The 23,236-nt window shown below is 36.7% G+C and overlaps 1 protein-coding gene across 4 annotated transcripts in view; it reads left to right on the top strand.

Annotated features, from left to right (window-relative positions):
* The first annotated feature begins 615 nt into the window (after window positions 1-615).
* LOC143231100 (regulator of G-protein signaling 7-like) overlaps window positions 616-23,236 on the top strand; it is a 144,832-nt gene continuing 122,211 nt past the window's right edge. For all 4 annotated transcript variants that reach the window (XM_076465663.1, XM_076465665.1, XM_076465664.1 and 1 more), the window contains exon 1: window positions 616-1,362. In XM_076465663.1, the coding sequence (XP_076321778.1) occupies window positions 1,279-1,362 (84 nt within the window). In that variant the 5' untranslated portion in view covers window positions 616-1,278. The remainder of the gene's footprint in view (window positions 1,363-23,236) is intronic.

Genomic DNA, 23,236 nt, shown 5'->3' with positions numbered 1-23,236 from the left:
CAAATAATTTTTCGTATATTTACATAATAGTGGATTATTAGTTTCGTATGTGTGTGTGTGTTTTCATTTAGCAAAGCCACCTCGGGTTTTAAGAAATGCGTAACTTCATTAAGAAATGACTGATCAATTTGTGATTATTTTTGTTAGCAAATATGAAATCCAGAATCAACTTCCTACTGTTCAGTTTTGCTCTACTGTTGAAACTACCATCTCACTAATAAATTTAACTCAACCCGTTCACTGAACAATAAAACAGCGCTAACAGAGAGCAGAAATGTGTGGAAAACAGTGAGTTTAGCTGCAACTCAAGGATGGTCATCAAATTTCAGGATATTTGTTTAAACATTCTTAAAAGTCACGCATTTCGACTCGAAGTAAGCCCTTTAATGAAACATTATAATGGAAATGTTAATTCAAACATTTCCCCAAGAGAATCACGATTCTCCTCAACCATCATAGTCATGGTTTAGTTTCGCTTTACCACAGATCGGGGTTTACATTTTTATGCGTCCTTGAACGAAGTTCCCAAATAAAGCAATAGGTGTCACCGTGTTCAATAATGATCAGTTCTTTCCACGTGATATTTATCCTTCTTCTCATTGGTTAGGAGGCATTAAACAGCAGCAGTCAGAATCTGAAAGGTCTGCAGTGACTTGGTGGTTAAATTATAGTGCAACAAAACATGGTTAGTTAAATAGTACATCAAGTTATGACGGTCAACGCGATAGCATCGAGATTCGCATGATAAACTGTAAATTAGTATCTTATTATATACACCAAAAACACTGAGTACGATTGGTTATTGGCGAAATAATTTTATTTGGTTGACTGAGTCTCAGCCGCGAACTGTCGAATCATTATATATCCATATTTCTACATAACTGTACAGTTAATTCATCACACCTGAACTCGTTGGGAATGGTTTAGTTTGCAAAGAAGTGTGCGAGTCAAAAAGAAAACAGACTTTCTACAGTTCTTCCGAAAGTTCACAAACTGACTCATTTTTCCATTGGATTACTTTTTGACAGTAATGTTCGTTCAGTCTGGATTTCCAAAAGACGCTTTGTCTAATCCTCAGCTGTTCGTCTATTCCTGAAAAGTCATGTTCCAACAATCCGCCTTCCTGTGGTGTTTCCAACACATGAAAAAACGGAACATTCCTTCTTCACGAAACCACCAGATGTGGAAACACGACGAGTTGACGACTAGACGGTAAACGTTTCAAAACTTGTTACCACAATCCATACTCTCAGGTTGACTGAACCGGTGTTTGTGAATATGGCTTACCAACCCAAAACTGAAAGCCCTAATGGGCAGTCTGGAATCGTAGAAGAAAACCCGAATCACATCGTTTACCGAAAGGTAGTTATATTTGATTTTTAAAAAACGAAAGCTGAGAAAGTAATGATTTTAAGATTAATATTTAGTAGAGAATTTCCTGCTAAAATGTAATGTAGTTTATTTTAGTTTCATCGGTTTAAGTTGTGAGAACAATTAGCAAGGTTCTTAAACACCTCGTAAGGAAGTAATTCATGCTCACACTAGTGTAAATCGAGATTTCTGAGTATTCAAAGACAGCTCAGTGCATACGCGCCTGGCAAAAATAACAACACAAATACTAGTAGCATCCTACACGCTGTGAAAATTAAAAACAGAAAAAATAAAAACGACTTTTCACCACCGTTAGCGAAGACAAAATATTAAATAGATCCGACGCTGACGTTATGAATATTAATTTTATCTTAGGAGGAGCCCCCAGTGGCACAGCGGCATGTCTGCGGACTCACACCGCTAGAAACCAGGTTTCGATACCCGTAGCGGGCAGAACACTTATTGCTCATTGTGTAGCTTTGTGTTTAATTCGAAACAAACCAAACAATTAAATCTTAGGAGGAGGTTCATATTTATACTGTACTGAGGTCAAGGGTGTATTCACAACGTCATAACTGGCTGTACTGTATTTTGTATTCAGTTGTGTAAAATATTTAATAATGCCACGTACTTTTATTGTATATTTTTTTCTGTCGTATTTCAGCTGTTCTTAATTTTTCAAGCAAAAGAAAAAAGTCAGTTCAAGGTAAAACAATCGCCGACAATCTTAAGAGACGACCCGTCGTCAATCTGGTAACATAAAGTAATAAACTCGTTTTGTGTTTCACCTGTGAAAGTATCGGTGCCAATTATGTGAGGGAGATAATTAAAACAAGGTAGTTAAGAATAGCTATTCTTAGGGTAAAGAAGTGGGACTTGTTCTTAAGCAGGAATATAATATTTCTAACTAGAGAGGTTTATATCTCAAAGTCGAGGCTCAAAAGCATTATGGCGTATTGATGTAGTGTATGAGTTTATTTCCCTACGTACTAGTGTTATTAATACTGGGTTTTGTATTAGATATTTATATAATCACGACCGTATTACTGATAGCTCTGTTCGTGAAGCATTTCAATTGGCGTACTTGGTGTGAAAGCTACCAACCGTATGTAGGTCTGCGAGTTTCGAACAGTTTTTCATTCCGGCTTGTACATCAACTCTGAACTTTGCAGCCGAAAGTTTTACTTGCCACGTATCAGTTGTACTTCGGGACAATTTATTTCAAAGCTCAGTGCAAATTTACACAGATTATCTGCCCATAACTGTCCCCTAATATTAAACTGAAGGGACCAGAAAGAAGGTAAACAACAGCACCAATCGCCAACTCTTGTACTACTCTTACTTCATTTAATAGTGAGATTTGAATGTCAATATTGTAGCACATCCATGGCCCCAGATCTCGGAAGCCCTCTTGCGGAAACGATACGAGAACCATGTATTTTCGGATTCACAGTCCGGACAAGCTAACCATCAGCCCACACCTAACTTACAGGAAGATAGACATGTATTTATACATTATTGTGTTAAAAGGATGATTATTGTGTTAATAGGATGATGATAATAGTATGGATTAAATTATGTGAGTAACATTAAATAACACATGGATTACAGCAATTTGACTTTATCCAATAACACTTAAAGTACAAAATCACATGTTCAGCTAGGAATATTACTTTTTTCTTTCAAAAATAAATATTCAGATCGTATTTTGAGAATAAACATTAAATGGAGAACAGTGTTAATAAATAAATTCAGTAATACGAATCTTTTCGGAATATTAAATATATTTATTATATGTGCTGTTGTACGGCTAAAAAAATGAAGAAATAAATATTGTCCAATGACACTCTTTCTTCTCTGCACCTGTCTAGCGTATAGGTTTTTCTCATAATGATCATAAAGCGTGTTCACACCAACAACATGTTTGAGAATAATGTTGCTTTAGCAATGTGTTTTTATTGCTATATATCATTTATTGTCGAGTAGAACATTCAAAGGGTCGTTTTCCAGGGTACGGATGAGGTTAGTGTAGCGTGCTGAAGATTGAAGGGTCCAAGATTCGAACTGTGATATTCCGTTGAATGCACATTGCGATTTTAGCTGTGGAACCGTTATAAAAGTGACAGTCACGCCCATCACTCCCCTAAAATAACTAGACAAATTCCTGGTAAAGGCGGGTGCTGCTAACTGATCACTTCTTCTCTGGTCAATAGCTCAAAATTAAAAGCTGGTTTATCAGAATCCTAAAGTTTCATGAGTAACATCGAAAATGTGTGTAGCCCATGGGTTAACGTATCGGGCTGAGTGTTATATAGTTCGTAGCTTGAGACGTGATGTCGCTGAGCGTACTCGACATTTTCAGTTGTGGAATGTTATTAAATTGACTCGGTTAAGAGTAGACGTATAGGAGGAGGGTGTTGCTGATTGTTTGCTCTTCTTCCAATTAAGGTTTCTAAGGTGGATGGAGTGGCCGTTTAACCCCTGTGTCACATAAGTTATTATTCAGATTAAAACTACTAAGCAGTTAATTTTCGTCTCGATTGTTGTTTGATAAAAACACATCTTATCACTTCTGAAATAGTCCACGAACTAGAAACTCGCCAAATAAATACTTAACGAAGAGTTTCTAATAGAAACTAATTTTAGCAAGTTTGTAATCGTTTCCTTTAAATTCCGCACGGTGACCCTTTGTTTGTTGTGTATTTGAGCACAATGTTAAGACAAAATTCTGATAAGTCTGAAGAGATTTATTTGTAATGTTAATTACTTAAGTTGATAATTTGTAACGTTAATTATTTTCAGCACTTCTTAAAACACGTCATCGTTAAATCTGTTATTAATTGTAAAATAATGTTTGATGATGCTGACAGTATTTGTCCAAATGCTATTGAAATAGAATAATTTGTTTTGTTTTTGAATTTCGCACAAGGGCTATCTGCGCTAGCCGTCCCTAATTTAACAGTGTAAGAGGGAAGGCAGCTAGTCATCACCACCCGGGTCCAACTCTTGGGCTATTCTTTTATTAACGAATAGTGGGATTGACCGGAACATTATAACGCCCCCACGGCTGAAAGGGCGAGCATGTTTGGTGCAACGGGGATTCGAACCCGCGACCCTCACATTACGAGTCGAGTGCCTTAACAACCTGGCAATACTGGTTCCTGAAATAGAATAAACAGCCGAAAATAATGAAACAGGTACGGAGTTCCACACTACTTTCAATGCTAAGTATGATTCTATAATTGTATTCAATAATTATAGTTTAAATTTAATCCTGAACAAATATATTTAAAACCCGTCCCTTACGTCCGTACAATTTTTAGGAAGAAATTGTTATACTTCTAAGCAGGGGAAATTTTTCTCTGAATAAGCTAGTTGCATTAAAAAAAAAACAATTTCAAATTTAATTTGTTTTTTTGACACGACCTGGAAGTTGTCAGATTATATTTTTTAACCATAAATTCTTAACAAGTCATTAGAACGATCAACAGATCTCACTAAAAAATGATTGACAAATTGACCACAACACAAATGTGATGACGTTAATAACATATTCAACGTGAAGACAACACACATTTCATGAAAATTGACCTACGTGAAGTTTCTCTAACAAGAACACTGCTTATTGCTATCATGTTGGGGTATATTTACCACTGCGCTTCCTTGATAGAAAAATACAGAGAAAAATTGTTGACATATAAAATAGCTCTAATCCGGATCAACTTAGCAGATTATTTTTCCTAGTGGTCATGGTCACAAAATGTGGTAGATATATCTTTATATTGATATTTTTAAAATATCGAGTATGTAGTAACGAGTTACGTATTACTAAGTAGGCTACCAACATGGCATAATATCCTATGTTTTGATTAGACTTATGATTAATTTTGCCTGTACGTACATGTAGCGATTGTAATACAATATAGCTATTCCTAAATCGAGTTTTTACCCAGTTAAACGCAATAACGTAAAACGTTTTCAGGAGCTGTAACTTACACGCTTAAGACACTAAAATCCGGAGTTCGGTTACCCGCGATGGACACAGAAGATAGCTCAATGTGGTTTTGTTTTGAAACGAGCCGTCTTAACACTATAGCTTTAGTATCGTTAACATAAAGTTTGAAACGAAAAATGTTTTTTTTTCAAAATATAGGAAAAGTATTTTACAACTACAAATTACAACATAACATGGTTAGATGGAAATATAGAATATAAAAATCATGTTTTTCAAATGACTTAAATAATCCCTCTACTCTCTGAGGATCGAATGGTGTATATATTTTTCCCGTATGTTTTCTACTACGCATCTCGCGCAGTCGAACGTTTGAAGTTAAACGTTTTCCTGAAAATTATTAATAAGTGTATTTGTTTTATGTTTAAAATAATCCTGGAAATTATTAGTGTGTATTTCCTCAGTTGAGCACATTCTAGAAATAAAATGTTTTATAATTCAGATAAATGATTCTCTTGTTATAAACATATATACATGCATATAGTCTTCTGGGAAGTGTACATTTAGTAATTGTGTCAACAACTCACATAGATCAACGAGAAGCCTTTTAAGCGAGTGAATATTACATTTCTTTTTGAATGATTGCCACAATATGTTAACGTCTGTACCTAATGAAAGTAAGTTACGTAAAATATAAAAAAAACACTAGGAAACTACACATCTTTGTGGAAAATCATTCACTCTCACTTTGGACAACCCTTTTGATTGCTTATGTTGACAATTACAAATTAACTACAAAAACGAAACTAAAATAATGGGTTCAATATAAAATTCTGTTGTATTTATAAACTTGACTTCGCCTTTGGTTTTTATTCAATAAGTGCACCACTTGTAAAACATTAACTTCTTCATATTAGCTTTGTTATATAATAATGTCACCAGTAAAACACATAACTCCAACTAACAAGCTTTGTTCTTTATTTTACAAGAATGTCACCAGTAAAACACATCCTTTTTACTGCTAGCATTGTTTGTTTAATAATAATATCGCCAGTAAAACACATCATTTTTACTGCTAGCTTTGTTGTTTGTTTATAATAATGTCACCAGCAAAACACATACTTCATACTGCTAGTTTTGTTGTTTGTTTATAATACTGTTACGAGTAAAACACATACTTCCAAATCCCTGCTTCGTTTTCGTTACATAAGAATGTCACCAGTAAAACACATACTTCTTACTGTTAGTTTTTTGTTCGTTACATCAATATGTCACCAGTAAAACACATACTTCTTACTGTTAGTTTTTGTTCGTTACATCAATATGTCACCAGTAAAACACATACTTCTTACTGTTAGTATTTTGTTCGTTACATCAATATGTCACCAGTAAAACACATACTTCTTACTGTTAGTACTTTGTTCGTTACTTAATAATGTCACCAGTAAAACACATACTTCTTACTGTTAGTATTTTGAACGTTACATCAATATGTCACCAGTGAAACACATACTTCTTACTGTTAGTATTTTGTTCGTTACATCAATATGTCACCAGTAAAACACATACTTCTTACTGTTAGTTTTTTGTTCGTTACATCAATATGTCACCAGTAAAACACATACTTCTTACTGTTAGTATTTTGTTCGTTACATCAATATGTCACCAGTAAAACACATACTTCTTACTGTTAGTTTTTTGTTCGTTACATCAATATGTCACCAGTAAAACACATACTTCTTACTGTTAGTTTTTTGTTCGTTACATCAATATGTCACCAGTAAAACACATACTTCTTACTGTTAGTTTTTTGTTCGTTACATCAATATGTCACTAGTAAAACACATACTTCTTACTGTTAGTTTTTGTTCGTTACATCAATATGTCACCAGTAAAACACATACTTCTTACTGTTAGTTTTTGTTCGTTACATCAATATGTCACCAGTAAAACACATACTTCTTACTGTTAGTTTTTTGTTCGTTACATCAATATGTCACCAGTAAAACACATACTTCTTACTGTTAGTATTTTGAACGTTACATCAATATGTCACCAGTAAAACACATACTTCGTACTGTTAGTATTTTGAACGTTACATCCATATGTCACCAGTAAAACACATACTTCGTACTGTTAGTATTTTGAACGTTACATCAATATGTCACCAGTAAAACACATACCTCTTACTGTTAGTATTTTGAACGTTACATCAATATGTCACCAGTAAAACACATACTTCCAACTACCATCTTTGTACCATCAAATTCGTTACAACAATTTGATTTAATTATCATCTGCTTCTCTGTGGTTTCAAAATAAATGATAAAGGAACTTATAGAGAAAACTTTCGCTTGTTTTACAGTATCCCCAGTAGGACAGTAGTAAATTTAAGGACTTATAACGCTAAAATCTGGATTTCGATTCCTCGTAGTGGACATATCAGATTTTCCAATGCGGCTTTGCTCTAAAATAAACAAACAAACTATTGCTACGAGTTACCTACTCCAGACTTTTGTGTTGATAAAATAAATAAAATAGTTTCTTATTCTAATTAATCCTTTTTTTAATTTATATTTATTTTCTTTGATAATTTAGTATTGTTGAATCATACGAACTGTTTGTTTATGCGTTTTGAATTTCGCGCAAAGCTACTCGAGGCCTATCTGCACTAGCCGTCCCTGATTTAGCAGTGTAAGACTAGAGGGAAGGCAGCTAGTCATCATCACCCACCGCCAACTCTTGAGCTACTCCTTTACTAACAGGTAATGGAATTGACCGTCATATTATAACGTCCCCACGGCTGAAAGGGCGAGCATGTTTGGTGCGACGGGGATTCGAACCAGCGACCCTAAGATTACGAGTCGAACGCCTTAACCCACCTGGCGGTGCCTATACGAACTGCTGTAAAACAAAGAAAAATATACACGTGTAAAGTAAAACTAACATAGTAGTTTGTATGTGTCCTGCAGTTTCTTGAATTATATTGTTATGTGACGATTACCTTAAGAATCGAATGTATTCTGTACAGTATTTTCATATCCATTTCTACTTTATTCACGCGACTTAAGACTTTGGATATGAAGGTCTAATTTGTAATTCTGATTATTCTTTTAATCCAACCCGTCTTCTACAGGTTTTTCTAAACATGGATTTTGAGCTAATACAGTTTACTAAAATAATTCTTACTCTATTGCATTCTTTTCAAAAATTACGAACCTTTACTCTTCTATTGCCCTTGAATAAGCACAATGAAGCACCTATAACCAATTATTAGAATCTTATGTTTAGCGTCTTGTAACAGAAGCACGATTTAAGCAAATGCTAAATCAAGTAAGGCAATTAGAGCAAGGCTGTAGAACATTAAATCGTTTAATAGACAAAACCAATTCATCTGCCAGACAATTTAAGTGGTTGTTAAGTGCTAGGGTAAACAAAGAGACTCTTTTACGAGACCTCAGAACGATGGACGAAAGTTAGAACGCGACAGTAACGTTGCTAAAGTCTGTCGAATTTCTCGAATGTTGATGATATGCTGATAGGAGTACCAAGAAACAACAATTTTTGCTGACACCAGGATATTTTTTCTATAAAATTATTTCCTAGGTGGCGTGATTTTTCTACAAATTTGAACTTGGTTTGAAAACTTAATTACCTCTGCCACAGAAGGTAGAAGGTGTGTGTGTGAGTTTGTTTGTGTATTTTTCAGCATGATTTCTCGAAAACTACAAAGTGGGTTTGGAGGAAAGATGGTATGCATTTGTACTATGAACCAACTTAGAAGTGGTTAGTTTTTGGAGTGTCAATATCACAGGAAGACCACGAAAATCTAAAAAATAATCCATATTTGTTAACATTTGGACCGATTTTTTCAGACTATTTTTGCTCTGTAACTTAATCAAAAACGTTTAAATTTTGATGAAACTTGGCGCACATGTGCAAAACCTTATGCCCGGCATGGCCAGGTGGTTAAGGCACTCGACTCGTAAACCGAGGTTCGCGAGTTCGAATCCCCGTCACACCAAAGATACCCGCCCTTTCAGCTGTGGGGGCGTTATAATGTGACGGTCAATCCCATTATTCATTGGTAAAAGAGTAGCCCAAGAGTTGGCGGTGAGTGGTGATGACTACCCTCTAGTCTTACACTGCTAAATTAGGGACGGCTAGTGCAGATAGCCCTCGTGTAGCTTTGCGCGAAATTCAAAACCAAACAAACCAGAATGTTATTTCTCATTTTACTGCCGAAAACGGTCCGTGTCCGTTACTAACGTCGGATATTTTCGTGCTTTGGAAAACGACTTACCAAATACTACATAGGTAAAGCATCAGTTCGCTGAATATTTGAATATTCTTAAAAACACACATTTATCTCCGTAATGTAATTTTGAGATATTATAAATGTTTTAACTTTTCGTAACCTATAACGTTAAACGAATCCTCATTTCAGGGAAATAAACTGCTAATGAAAATAATTTGTTGTCAGAGAATACTAGTAAAACACTGCAAAAACTATATATTTGTATACGTGTTACTAAGCTAGCGTTTCACCATTGTTATCAAATGCGGAGCCAAGCTGTAAATCGATTTTTAATTTCAGTTGCATGAGAAACAGTAATTGTGTGTAGTGGTTAATCTCGACTCGAAAGGCAATATTTTCAACGACATTTCTAGAAGGATTAATGCATATTTTGCATGAAGAATAAATTGTTCATTATAATACGAAAATGTTTTATGTTGTTTGTTTTGAAGTTAAGCACAAAGCTACACAATGGGCTCTACTCATCACAGGTATCTAAACCCAATTTCTAGCGAGTAAGTCCCCAGATATACAGCTGTGTCACTGGAGAGCAACACGAGAAAGAGATTTATAAACAAACTGTACAACAACACGTTGTTGGTATTCATGTTTTCTTTATTTTATCTCAGGAGGGATACTAATACTAAGACTTAAGAGGATAGATATTCATTAACAAATACGCGGAGATATCTGTGCTTATATATCAAATGCTTTATCTGCGTTTTAAGAGAATGGTATTCATTATAATAACTTGTATTTCAAATGTTAGGCATATTGCTCTCCAGTTATGGACCAGATTTCGTCATGCATGGCCCGGCATGGTCAGGTGGTTAAGGCCCTCGACTCATAATCCGAGGGCCGCGGGTGCGAATCCCCTCACACCAAACATTCTAAAATCTCCAATTAAGCAGTTTTATGAATGTATTATGTTTTAGAAACATTCATGATGCTAGAAAAACGCGTAGTTTCAAGAACTTTTGATAGAAATGAAATAAAAGCCCTATAACCCGAGCGTTTTCGAAAGGTAGACCCTTTACCTTTCAGGGACATCATTTCCAGTTTACTCCTGAAGAAGAGAGGTCCACATGTCGACGGGTTCGCATCCCCGTCACACCAAACATGCTTGGCCTCTTAGTAGTGGGGACGTTACAATGTTTCGGTCAAAAAGCAGACTATATGATTATGAAAGGATATTTAACCCGAATGCATTTTATATGTTTAACGTGAAAAAAGTGACCAAAATGTTAAATACTTGATTTTAAATTACATTATGAATAGCAGAGGATTCATCACTATGGTAACGCAGTATTACCATTGTCAGTGACGTCACGTACACTTAGTCGATCGTAGTTTTGTCATTGGCTTACCATGACGGCAAGAAAGTCTGCATGTTAGTATTACAATCTTTAATACTTTGTTCACCATGACAACACATAATCTTGTGTGATAGCACTGCGATCTTTAGTGACGTTACATCCTTGTGATTAAATCACTATGACAACATAAATGTGTAGTCGCGAGACATACAACGTTGTACCACCTACAATGGCATGGTATTGCAGTTTAGTTTACACACTACATTTGTCATCTCAGCTCAACATGACGTCTGTCAGTTTTGCATAAAGTTCAACTCAACTGTCTCTTAGTTATTTGTTGAGTTTGTTTGTAATTTCTCACAAAACTACATGAGGATCATCTGCACTACCCATCACTAATATAGCAGTAGTAGACTGGAAGAAAAGCAACTAGTCAACACCACTCACCGCCAACTCTTGAGCTACTATTTTTACCAGCGAATAATGAGATTGACCGTCACCTTATAACGCCTCCACGGTTGAAAGATCGAGCATGTTCGGTGACGAAGATGCGATTGTTTGTTTCGTTGGTTTGATGTTTTATGGCGCAAAGCAACCAGGCTATCTGCGCCCGAAGATTCGAACCAGCGACCTACAGATCGTGAGTCGAGCGCCTTAACCACACGTGCAGCTATGCCAGAGTTCTGTTAGTTATGCATCAAGTTCAAGTCAACTAAATGTCTGTCAGGTATGCACTAAGTTCAACTCGACTAAAGGTATTCTTGAACTACCAAGTTTATGAACTTAATATAAAAGATAAAAACAAAGATTATTTTTTATCTGAATAGTACACCGACAAATGCGTTCTTTCACTGGTAGTGAAAAAAAAAACGTACGACACTCTGGGAAAACATGACAATAACAAAGAAATCGATTTGAGTCAATGGCACTTTTGAAAGACAACGCAATGAGATTTTTAAGAATTAGGACTAAAATAACAGCAACTGGAATGATGTTTATATTTAACTAATGTGTTAACTCAAGTTAAATTGAGTTAATACCTCTCTGGTTAACATGCTTCCAGAGTAATTTCGAAGGAAATAATATGTAAATGTTACCATAACCAGGAGAAATGTTTCTACTTCAGACATTATCCGCATTCAGGGCGTGCCCTTCCTCGGATATAGCGGTTGTACCATTTCGGCCGGAAACTAACGGCTGCGCACTTGGCCATAAGAGTTCGTGCAACTGCATTCCAGTCTGCTTCACTGTAACCAGAGTGTCTGTGAGCGAAATATCTGTTGTTTTTGTTGAATAACAGAAAGTTGCTCTAAAGTTATACATACACACACATATATAAGCCACTTTCTAGAAGGAAAATATATTAGTGATACGAGAACACAAAGGTTATATTTTTTGAAAACGGTCAGTGTGTGTTGTAAGAACACCCTTTTCTCTGTCATATCTATGTCGTATATACTTAGTGTTCAACGCATTCAGCACACCTATTTTCAGTGTAACTATAACAGTTGGTAAATGACATCGAACATATACAACATTCGGGAAATTTATTTCGTACACTAGCCCCAAGGAATAGCAGGTGTCCGTTTCGTTCCGAAGCCTTCGTACAGTCAAGTGTTCGATATAAACACGCACACACACCAGTCGTTGTTGTTCACTTGCAGACTTCGATTTTTAGAACTATTTCAAACGGCGGGTCCAAGAAAAAAAGTTTCAGACGCTGTCTCATGTTGTTTTTTTTTCTTATCTTGAATACGTATTTAAATATTCTGTTCTATTTATATTTATATAACACAAATATATATGTATATAAGAACCTGTACAAATATAAAATGACGTACTACAACCGTTTAGTTGAGGATTCAAAGTACTCATTTTAAACCATCCAAAAACTGAACAAGTTCTGTGGTTTTCTGGTTGCGTGTAGCTCCGAATCAAGGCGTCTCGAATGTACTTAACTTTTACTGAAAAACAATTTACCTGAATGGCACGAGTAAAAATAATAAATTGGTCTTTCACTGGAACTTCATTAATGATTAATTAAAAGATACCACTTTCTGGTTTGGTAGAATCTCACGACGTCTGAAGGTAATGTTGTGAATTTCAGCACGTGTTTCCAGAAATTTCGATAGTTTTCCCTTTATATATATATTTATATTCTTCAGTACATATCGTTTGGGATATTTGTCAACATATACCGTTATTCTGTTTTTAGAACCACTTGACATCAGTAAATTGATTCGTGGAATTAGGTTTTTCTCGAAGTGTGATCTGATACTTTCTGCTTTATCAATGCCTGTTAAATGAGCCCGGATGTTGTCTTATATTTAACCACAAAGCTTCACAAAGAACTATCTATACTCAGCCTAACACGGGTATCGAAACCCGGTTCTTAGTAGCATAAGCCCGCAAAAGTGCCGTTGTGCTACTGGTGGGCATGGTTTTATTTTGAATTTCGCACAAAGCTACACAAAGGCTATCTGTTCAAAGTGTGTGTGTGTGTTTTCTTATAGCAAAGCCGCATCAGGCTATCTGCTGTGTCCATCAAGGGGAATCGAACCCCTGATTTTAACATTGTAAATCAAAAGACTTACCGCTATGCCAGCGGGGGACCTGGTGAACACGTACGTAAACAGTTGTTTTACCAAGCAATTTTATATTTTGTCAAATTTGACAAACGCTGTGTTTCTGGGAAGACTTGTTTGTTGCCATATTGTTGCCTCCCAGTGTCATAGTGGTATGTTTACGGATTTACGCCGCTAGAAAACGTGTTTTGATACCCGTGGTGGGCAGATCACAGATAGCACATTGTGTAATTTTGTGCTTAATTCGAGACACAAAAAGAGAAAAAAGAAAAATCAAAGTTGCTAAAGTTTAGGTTAATGAAATAGCTGCAATAACTAGACAGTAAAAACTGTCTTTGAAAACAATTCCTGAATATCTAATGTCTCGATTTGTGGGTCCACCAAGGACGTGTGATAAAACTTGTGATTGGCCCGGCATGGCCAAGCGCGTTAAGGCGTGCGTGCGACTCGTAATCTGAGGGTCGCGGGTTCGCATCCGCGTCGCGCCAAACATGCTCGCCCTCCCAGCCGTGGGGGCGTTATAATGTTACAGTCAATCCCACTATTCGTTGGTAAAAGAGTAGCCCAAGAGTTGGCGGTGGGTGGTGATGACTAGCTGCCTTCCCTCTAGTCTTACACTGCTAAATTAGGGACGGCTAGCACAGATAGCCCTCGAGTAGCTTTGTGCGAAATTCAAAAACAAACAAAACTTGTGATACCTTCTGATAGAAGTGTATCTTATAATGTGTTTTTTTTTCGCTGGACTACTGGGTGTTGGTGGACTTCTGGATAGTAGAAATATTTTTTGATGAATGATTATGCCACCTTCTCTTCCCGACATACAAAGAAAATACCTCTCAAAAGGCGTTTGGTGTTTCTTTGATGAGATAAGATATTCTCTAACTTTAATATTATTAAATCTCCAATTAAGTTTTTCAACGTGGAAGGAAAACCAGTTTTCTTGCAATGGGAAGTTTTGAATATTTTATCAAATAGTTATGGATGAAGTATGTTTTGAAATTCTTTTTAGCAGCAAGGTGTGGTTTAGTCTAGCTTTCACCTGCATTCTATATCACTTCATCTCATTGATCACATGTCTTGTCAATTTCATAGTTATAATACTGCTTTTGTTAATCACATGAATCTCATAACCCTTTCTCACACGAAACGTAATTATTTTACCAACTACGATGAATTATCTCACTAAAACACCACCAAGAAATCCTCAAGTAACTAGAGAAAGAATAGATAACAACATCTGCTCAATGATAAATGGCCTCAGATCCACAAATACTATCAAACTGTTCGCGTCATCCATCTGCTTGACCGTTTATGACCAGAAACGATCACAATGCTATTAACCTCTGCCCCAAATTGTCAGTGGAGGTTGAGGGTGGTGGTTTAGTCGAGTTAGGGTGCTTTCCATGAAATTTATTGGCCACTTCTCGTAAGATCTTATGATTAACAGCGTATGAGAGTATCATTGTGTACATTTCTGATATCCCTTAGAAAGTAACCGTAGAAGAATTGAAAAGAAAAAAAGAGTGGGTGTTTTGTTTATAGCAAAGCCACATAGGGCTATCTGCTCAGCCCACCGAGGGAAATCGAACCCCTGATTTTAGTGTTGTAAATCCGGAGACATACCGCTGTACTAGCGGGGGACAAGAAAAAAAGAACAAACACCATTTAAACATTTGTCCAGTTAATTTCTTTTTCGGGTCCAGCATGACCAGGTGGTTAAGGCGCTCGACTCGCAGTCTGTTGGTCGCGGGTTCGAATCCCTGTCACATCAAACATGCTTGTCCTTTCAGCCGTGGGGCGTTATAATGTGACGGTCAATCCCACTATTCGTTTGTAAAAGAGTAGCCCAAGAGTTGGCGGTGGGTGATGGCGACTAGGTGCCTTCCCTCTAGTCTTAAACTGCTGAATTAAGGACGGCTAGCGCAGAAAGCCTTCGTGTAACTTTGCGCGAAATTCAAAAATAAACAAACACAACTTCTTTTACTCACAATGTTAACCCACAATTGTAGAATTCAACCAGTTTGCAGAAATAAATTCTGATTCTATCTTACCTGCTGATTTATATTTACAAAATGAATTTTTGTAATTTTAAAAATACGTTCAGGTAATAGTTGCAACTTTTTTTTTCAATTTCGCGCAAAACTACACGAGGGCTATCTGCGCTAGCCGTCCCTAATTTAGTAGTGTAAGAGAGGGAAGTCACCTAGTTATCACCACCCACCGCCAACTCTTGAGCTACTCTTTACCAAGGAATAGTGGGATCGACCATCACGTTATAACTCCCCCATCACGGTTGAAAAAACGAGCATGTTTGGTGTGACGGGGATTCGAACCCGTGACCCTCGGATTACGAGTCGAGTGCCTTAACTACCTGGCCATGCCAGGCCTTGTCAATTTCATGAAGATCGTTCAAAACTGTTAATCGGTTTCAAGGTTTCTGTGAAGAGATTTTCCATAAAACAGTTTTGTTTATTGAATTAATGTGTTCGTTATCGTCCACTTTTGGACATGGAATTGTTTGGTTATGAATTATTATTGGCGCAAACATTTTTGCTGATGATGTAAAAACGTCAATACGATATGTTATCATCCTTTTTGTCAAGTTTTTATTGTTTATATGCACAAAATGTAGGATCTTTATTATGATGTGAACAAATCTTTGATATGTGTGTTTGTCTTATAGCAAAACCACATCAGGGTATCTGCCAGGTACATCGATGGGAATCAACCCCTGATTTTATCGTTGTAAATCCGAAGACTTACCGCTGCACCAGCGGGGGGGCAATCTTTGATATTCGTTGAAAACTAAAAGTGTCAGCTGAAAGCGTCAAGGAATGAATTTAGTAGCACAGTAAAACATATAGCTACAGTGTAAAGTGACAGAAAACGACGGTAAAATGATATTTTACTCTGTTAAAGAGGGAAATGGACAATGATATGTACTCTTGAATGATGGGGGAGAAATAATTTATACTGTAATCAAACAGGGAGAAATAACAATTTATACTTTCAATTTGTTTGTTTGTTTAGAATTAAACATAAAGCTCCATAATGGGCTATCTATGCTCTGTCCACCACTGGTATCAAAACTTGGTTTTTAGCGGCTTGATTCCGCAGACATACCGCTGTGTCACTAGGGGCTATACTTTCAAACGGTAAAAAGAGAAAAATAATTTATTTAGTCAAATATGGGAGAAAATAACAATTAAACTCTTAAACTTGGGAAAAAGTAACATTTGTACTGTTGGATGGGGTAAAATAATCATTTGTACAGCCTAAATGAAATATTTGTTGTTGTTTTGTTTTGTTTTCATTTTTTCGCATGGAGTTCACAAATTATTACCTGAGCATTTGGTATCAATACTGGGTTAATTAGAACTTGGGTACTGTTCTAATTATGTGTAATTGCTCAATCCATACTTAACTTGGGCTGGTCTTTCAGTGAAACTGTAGAGTAGGCATAAGAGGTTTAAAATCTCTCTCTCTCGGTGTTTGGGTATATGTTTATACCATGGGGGGTCAGATTCTCCTTGACCTCTTCCTCCTACCCGTATTTGTGTTGGTCTTACAATAGTAGAATTTAGACTGAATATTGTTTATTTTGGTCCTTTTCAGGGCAATGGTACAGTAGAATGTCAAGTTTGTTGGTGTCACTTTTCTTAAAATTAATTTATATTATTTTATTTATTTTTTTATTTTTATGTTTAAAATACAAATTAACTGGGGTGAGATATTTAGGACTAGCTTCATCATGTATGAGGTACCTGTCTAGTTCGCATAGTAATTCGTTTTTCATCCAATTCTTATTAAAGTACATTATTGTACTATGTAGGAGTCTATCTGGTACGGTTGGTATGTTCGAATATTTATGTATGGATTTTAATGATGTAGTTCTTGGAACTCTGTATGCTGTTGTGAGGAGTGTGTTTTGGATTGTTTTGTAGTTGGTTTTAGTTATTTTATCACTTACAGTTATCCATGCTGGAGCTGCATAATCTATTACTGGTCTAATATATGATTTGTAGATTTTTAGTATATTGTCTGTAGATGCTCCACTGTTTTTACAAGTTAGATTCCTAGTATAGTTAGTTCTTCGCCAGACTTTATTTTTAATTTCGTTGGCATGATTAATTCAAGTTAATTTTGAATCATAGGTCAGACCTAAAAATTTTGCTGATGGGGCAGTCTGAAGTCGTGTGCCATTCATATATAATTCTGGCTGTTGTTTTTTTTATGTTTTGTCAAATTCGTAAAGACTACGAGTTGTGTTTTTGGTGTGTTTATTCTCATTCTATATTTTTGACAGTATTCGCTTATTCTATTTAGTTGCCGTTGTATGTTGGTGGCTGCTATTATTAGTGTTGTGGCACTTTTCCAGACTGCCACATCATCTGTGAACTGTGAAGAGAATCCATGATTAGGATCCTTCAGTGGCATATGGTTTACACACATGATGAAGAGTATAGGGCTAACTACCCTTCCCTGAGGGACACCAGCTTCTGGAGTAAAGTACTCAGAAAAGGGTACCTTTTCTCTACACTTTCTATTTTCCAACAAGTTAGATAAACAGCGAATAATTCCTCGCGGTAGTTCCATTTCAATCATTCGGAACCTTAGACCATCATGCCATACAGTGTCGAATGCTTTCTCGATATCAAGGAAGCAAGCGACAGTGCATTCTTGTTTATTGAAGCTGTTTATTATAGTTTCGGTTAATCTAATTAAATTATCTGTCGTTTGTCTAAATTTACTGAATCCATTTTATTCTTTTGGTAATTTTGATGTTATCTCCAAGAATGAGGAGAGTCTATTAATGATTATTCTTTCGAGAATTTTGCCAATACAGCTGGTCAGGCTTAGGTTTATTTGCTGGCTTTCCTTCCTTATGGAGTTTAGAATTTGTAATATAGTGCGATTGCCTTTTAAAAAGTTTCCGCTATTAAACTTAGGCCTTCTTCAAACTGTTTTGATTACAGCACTATCTGAAAAAGAAAAGAGTTTGTTTTTGTTTGTTTTTCTGAATTTCGCGCTAAGCTACTCGAGGGCTATCTGCGCTAGCCGTCCCTAATTTAGCAGTGTAAGACTAGAGGGTAGTCATCACCACCCACCGCCAACTCTTGGGCTACTCTTTTACCAACGAATATTGGGATTGACCGTCACATTATAACGCCCACACGGCTGAAAAGGCGAGCTTGTTTGGTGCGACGGGGATTCGAATCCCCGACCCTCAGATTACGAGTCGCACGCCTTAACACGCTTGACCTTTACGACTCGGCATGGCCAGGTGGGTTAAGAAAAGAGACTCACACTGACCTGTATTTTCAAATATCCTGCTTAGAATTTATAAGAAAAACATACTTTGTTGGATCTTTATCCTTAACATAATTTTAACTGAAAAGCTAAAACGTCCAAATACCCTGCTGTTGACACCAGGCACTCCCACTATCCTGAGATTATTAAATAGATTGTATTTTATGAGTTATAGTCATTATTGCCATATTTATTTATAAAATTTGCTTTACTGATTTTAACCGATTTAGATAAAGTTTTGATTTTATTTAACCCTGGTCCTCATAAAGGAGCAATACCTCCAGTGGCACAGCGGTATGTCTGCGGAATTACAACGCTAGAGACCAGATTTTGATACCCATGGTGGGTAAAGCACACATAACCGTTTGAGTAGGGTTTTTTTGTGTGTGCTTAACTGCAAACCAACAAATTCTGAAGGCCCTAACATCTACATTAAAATTCATTATTTGTATTGCTAAAAAGAACACTTCTATCCTGTTTACGGCTGAATCTGTTTGAAACTCATGAAGGCACCAACTAGTTGTTTGTTTGATATAGATGGTGAAGAATAATTTTGTCAGGCAACACAACTTGTTTGTGACTGCAAAACGATGAAAGAACCAAAGCTGTCGACAAAGAAATGAATAACAGCAGGAAGACGAAATAATCAAATTTCAAAATTAAAAATATGAAAGTCGAAAAAAAAACCAGAACCAAAATACTAATAAAAAAAACGAATGATAGCAGAAAGAGGAGCGAGAGCTAACGAGTTGTGTTAGTGAGGAAACTGAGTTCATAAACACCTCAGTGGTATTTTCTCATTTGATAGCACGGCTTTCATCAATGGTAGTCTTGGACTATATTTTACTGGGTACTTCTCTGTGTAGGCAATCCCAACTAATCTATTAAAGGTTTTTCTCCCCCTCTTTCGTGTGAATGATTAATGGTAGATAATGCACAAAAGATTTGCTGAACCATGTTCCACGAATCCTGGAACCTTACCTTCTTAGTGCCTCTTAACCGTTACCAAATTTATTCAGGAGTTTGAAAAAACGTCGTCAGCTGAATTTTGTGTATTGAAGCTAAGCTCGTGTTACTTGTCTTAATCTACAGACATGGTTTATCATAGCCTTCTACTGCTTTACCGTAGATTGTTCATTGTGCGTAGGCTAAATAAGAGGACTTATTAAACTCTAGAAGGCCGGGAAGAACGAAGTGTATCATTGTCTGCTTTATCAAGATCATAAACTTTAAGGGTGTTTTGATTTGGATGTAAACGACAGGAAGTTAAATGATGGGCCAAAGAAACGTGAAGCTGTGGCGGCCAGCCTATCAGAGCTTGTGACGACATATAATGGAATTCCGTCAAGCTTAAGTTGGAAAATCTTGTGTCGGTGAAATTGATTTATCCAAGGATAGGCCTCGAGCTAGCTATTCAGTTTGGTGAAGAAACTTGATCGACTGTGTTACTGCGTTCATGCCAAGAGAAGCCAACACGTATTTTATCCACTTTCGACAACTGCCAGGTTCTCATTGTGTTAATAAGAAAAACCATGCAAGAACGAAACAAACCTGTATATTTGAAGACGATGTACCTATGATGTTAAATTTTACATCTGTTTATAGTCGTTGCTAGCCAGAAAAAAACAAAAAAACATTGTTTAGTAATTTTCGGTGTATGTTAATATATTTTAGCCTTCCACGTTTCTTTTAATACACTGCAAAGAGAGGCCTAACCCATTTTAATCTTTTAGCGCAAGATATACGCACGTACACACGAAACACGTCCTATTCTCGAAGAACGTAACTATATCTATCGTGAAACAGTTTTATTAATTAACTGGAATTCTTCATCTTTATTCTACTCGTATGTAACCAAATACCTTTATTTGTATATGTGCTCCTCGTTGAAGGCAGTCAATTGGACTGAAGCATGAATTATTATATAGTCGAGAAAATAACTCGAGAAATAATGGATTGAATGTTATCAGAGATAATGTCATTTTCCATATGAACTTCTTGCGTGTCAGCCAGTCCAAGATTCAGGAATTGAGAAGATGTAGTTTGCTTAGATTGAGATTTTTTATGTCTTTACACGCTGAAGGCAAGAAAAAAACAACCTATAACAAATAAAGTGTTTCTCCTTTTCTCCTCTGACTAAAATTTTGGCTTTTCTCTCAGACAGTTAGTTAGTTTGTTCGTTTGTTTTTGAATTTCGCACAAAGCTACTCGAGGGCTATCTGTGCTAGCCGTCCCTAATTTAGCAGTGTAAGACTAGAGGGAAGGCAGCTAGTCATCACCACCCACCGTCAACTCTTGGGCTACTCTTTTACCAACGAATAGTGGGATTGACCGTCACATTATAACGCCCTCACGGCTGAAAGGGCGAGCATGTTTGGCGCGACGGGGATTCGAACCCGCGACCCTCAGATTACAAGTCGCATGCCTTAACACGCTTGGCCATGCCGGGCCAACTTCTCTTTTAGAATATTTAGAAAGAGAATACTTCAAGGAATCAATATATGTGATTCCTTGTTATTTATGAAGTAAAGTAATATTAATAATAACTTTTACTTCTTCAGGCCAAACCAAACATCAAAATGTCACTTTTGATCTACTTATGCCGAGGCCCGGCATGGCCAGATGGTTAAGGCGCTCAACTCGTAATCTGAGGGTCGCGAGTTCGAATTCCCGTTCCATCAAACATGCTCGCCCTTTCAGCCATGGGGGCGTTATAGTGTGACGGTTAATCCCACTATTCGTTGGTAAAAGAGTAGCCCAAGAGTTGGCGGTGGGTGATGATGATTAGCTGCCTTCCCTCTAGTCTTACACTGCTAAATTAGGGACGGCTAACGCAGACAGTCCTCGTGTAGCTTTGCGCGAAATTAAAACAAACAAACTTGTTCCGAAGGATCTGCCATGGTCTGATAATTATGGCACACGACTCGTAATATACGTGTCACGGATTTGAATCCTGTCATTGAACATACTCGTCAGGGGAGCGTTATAATGTGCGGTCAATGTCATTTTTCGTTGGTAAAAAGCAACTCAATTTTTGGCGTTGACACTTTGCATTTCCTCTAGTCTGCCACTTCAAAATTAGGGACAGCTAACGCAGATAGTCCTAGAGTAGTTTTCTGCAAAATGCAACGCACAGTACTGCAGCTGAGACTCTGCTGTGACACAGCGTCCTCCGCTGGTCCAGTGGTAAGTCTACGGACTCACAACGCTAGAATCAGGGGTTCAATTCCCCTCGGTAGACTCAACAGATAGCCCGGTGTGGCTTTGCTATAAGAAAACACATACACACAGATGGCGTGACACTACGTATTTAAAACGACCAAATATTAAATAAAAATCATAATCATTTGTGTTAAAATTGCTTTAAAGTCGTTCATTTCAGATTAACTGTTCTTTATGTAAAATAATTTAATAAAAGTTACACTTTCTGTAATTTATAGAGCAGTTAATAAAAGCTTTCATCTTGTTCCTGAATAATGTTTCGAGGTTTTCATTGTCTCCTGTATAAACCATTTGTAATGCGTAGAGGTTTGGCTCACAATGCATCGGAAATGTTTGTAATGCTGTCTTAGAGGTCTTCTAACGTGGTTGTTCGTGACATGTATATGTCCAAGATGACCACGTTGTTGACTGAATCATATTACAGGACTGTAAGCGCTATATATTATTTCCTTCCTTTGAACTAAGACTATCATTTACCAGTCTAACTGAACAAACCGATACGTCTAATTCGCCCAAAATTGAAAAAGTATTCATTGATACCTAACATACAGATATAGGTGTGCCGAACAAACTCATGAAGATGAGAACACCTAACATACTTACAAATATAGGTGTACCGAACAAACTCATGAAGATAAGAGTGTTCAACAGACTCAGAAGCATCGTGAAAATAGAAATATCTAATAAACTCATGGATTTCTCAACAAACTTGAAACAACAACATATTAAGCAAACTACATTAGTTTTGTTATCGTTAAGAGGCCAGTAGGAGGTGATCGGTTAAAGAACAAATTTCTGAAATGTTTCAAGATTTTCACAAAAATACGTGTTAGTAGGTAAAGCTCTTCACGGTTTGGCCCTATGGCGTAACTTTTCATTTCGAAGCTGCGCCAGGCCAAGAATTCATGCGCTGTTACAAAGTATTCCTCTAACATTTGGAGTTGTGAGTGCGTTATAAGAGTGACCGACAAAACTCTTAGCGTGAACGGTAAGTGGTCGGGTAATATTGATTGGCTGCCTTCCCTCTGGATAGCAGTTCAAAATTAGAGACGGCGGCACGTACCGTTTACCATAAATAAGAAAACATAAATAAAGTTTAAAAAATACGTAAAATAAAAAATAAATTCGTACAACCAGATCCATTCCTGACACATAAGGCCGAGTCTTAGTGCATTGTAAATTT

This window comes from Tachypleus tridentatus, chromosome 10 (assembly GCF_004210375.1).
Source record: "Tachypleus tridentatus isolate NWPU-2018 chromosome 10, ASM421037v1, whole genome shotgun sequence".
NCBI classification, from domain to species: Eukaryota; Metazoa; Arthropoda; class Merostomata; order Xiphosura; family Limulidae; genus Tachypleus; species Tachypleus tridentatus.
This window is presented reverse-complemented; position numbering and strand designations above follow the sequence as displayed.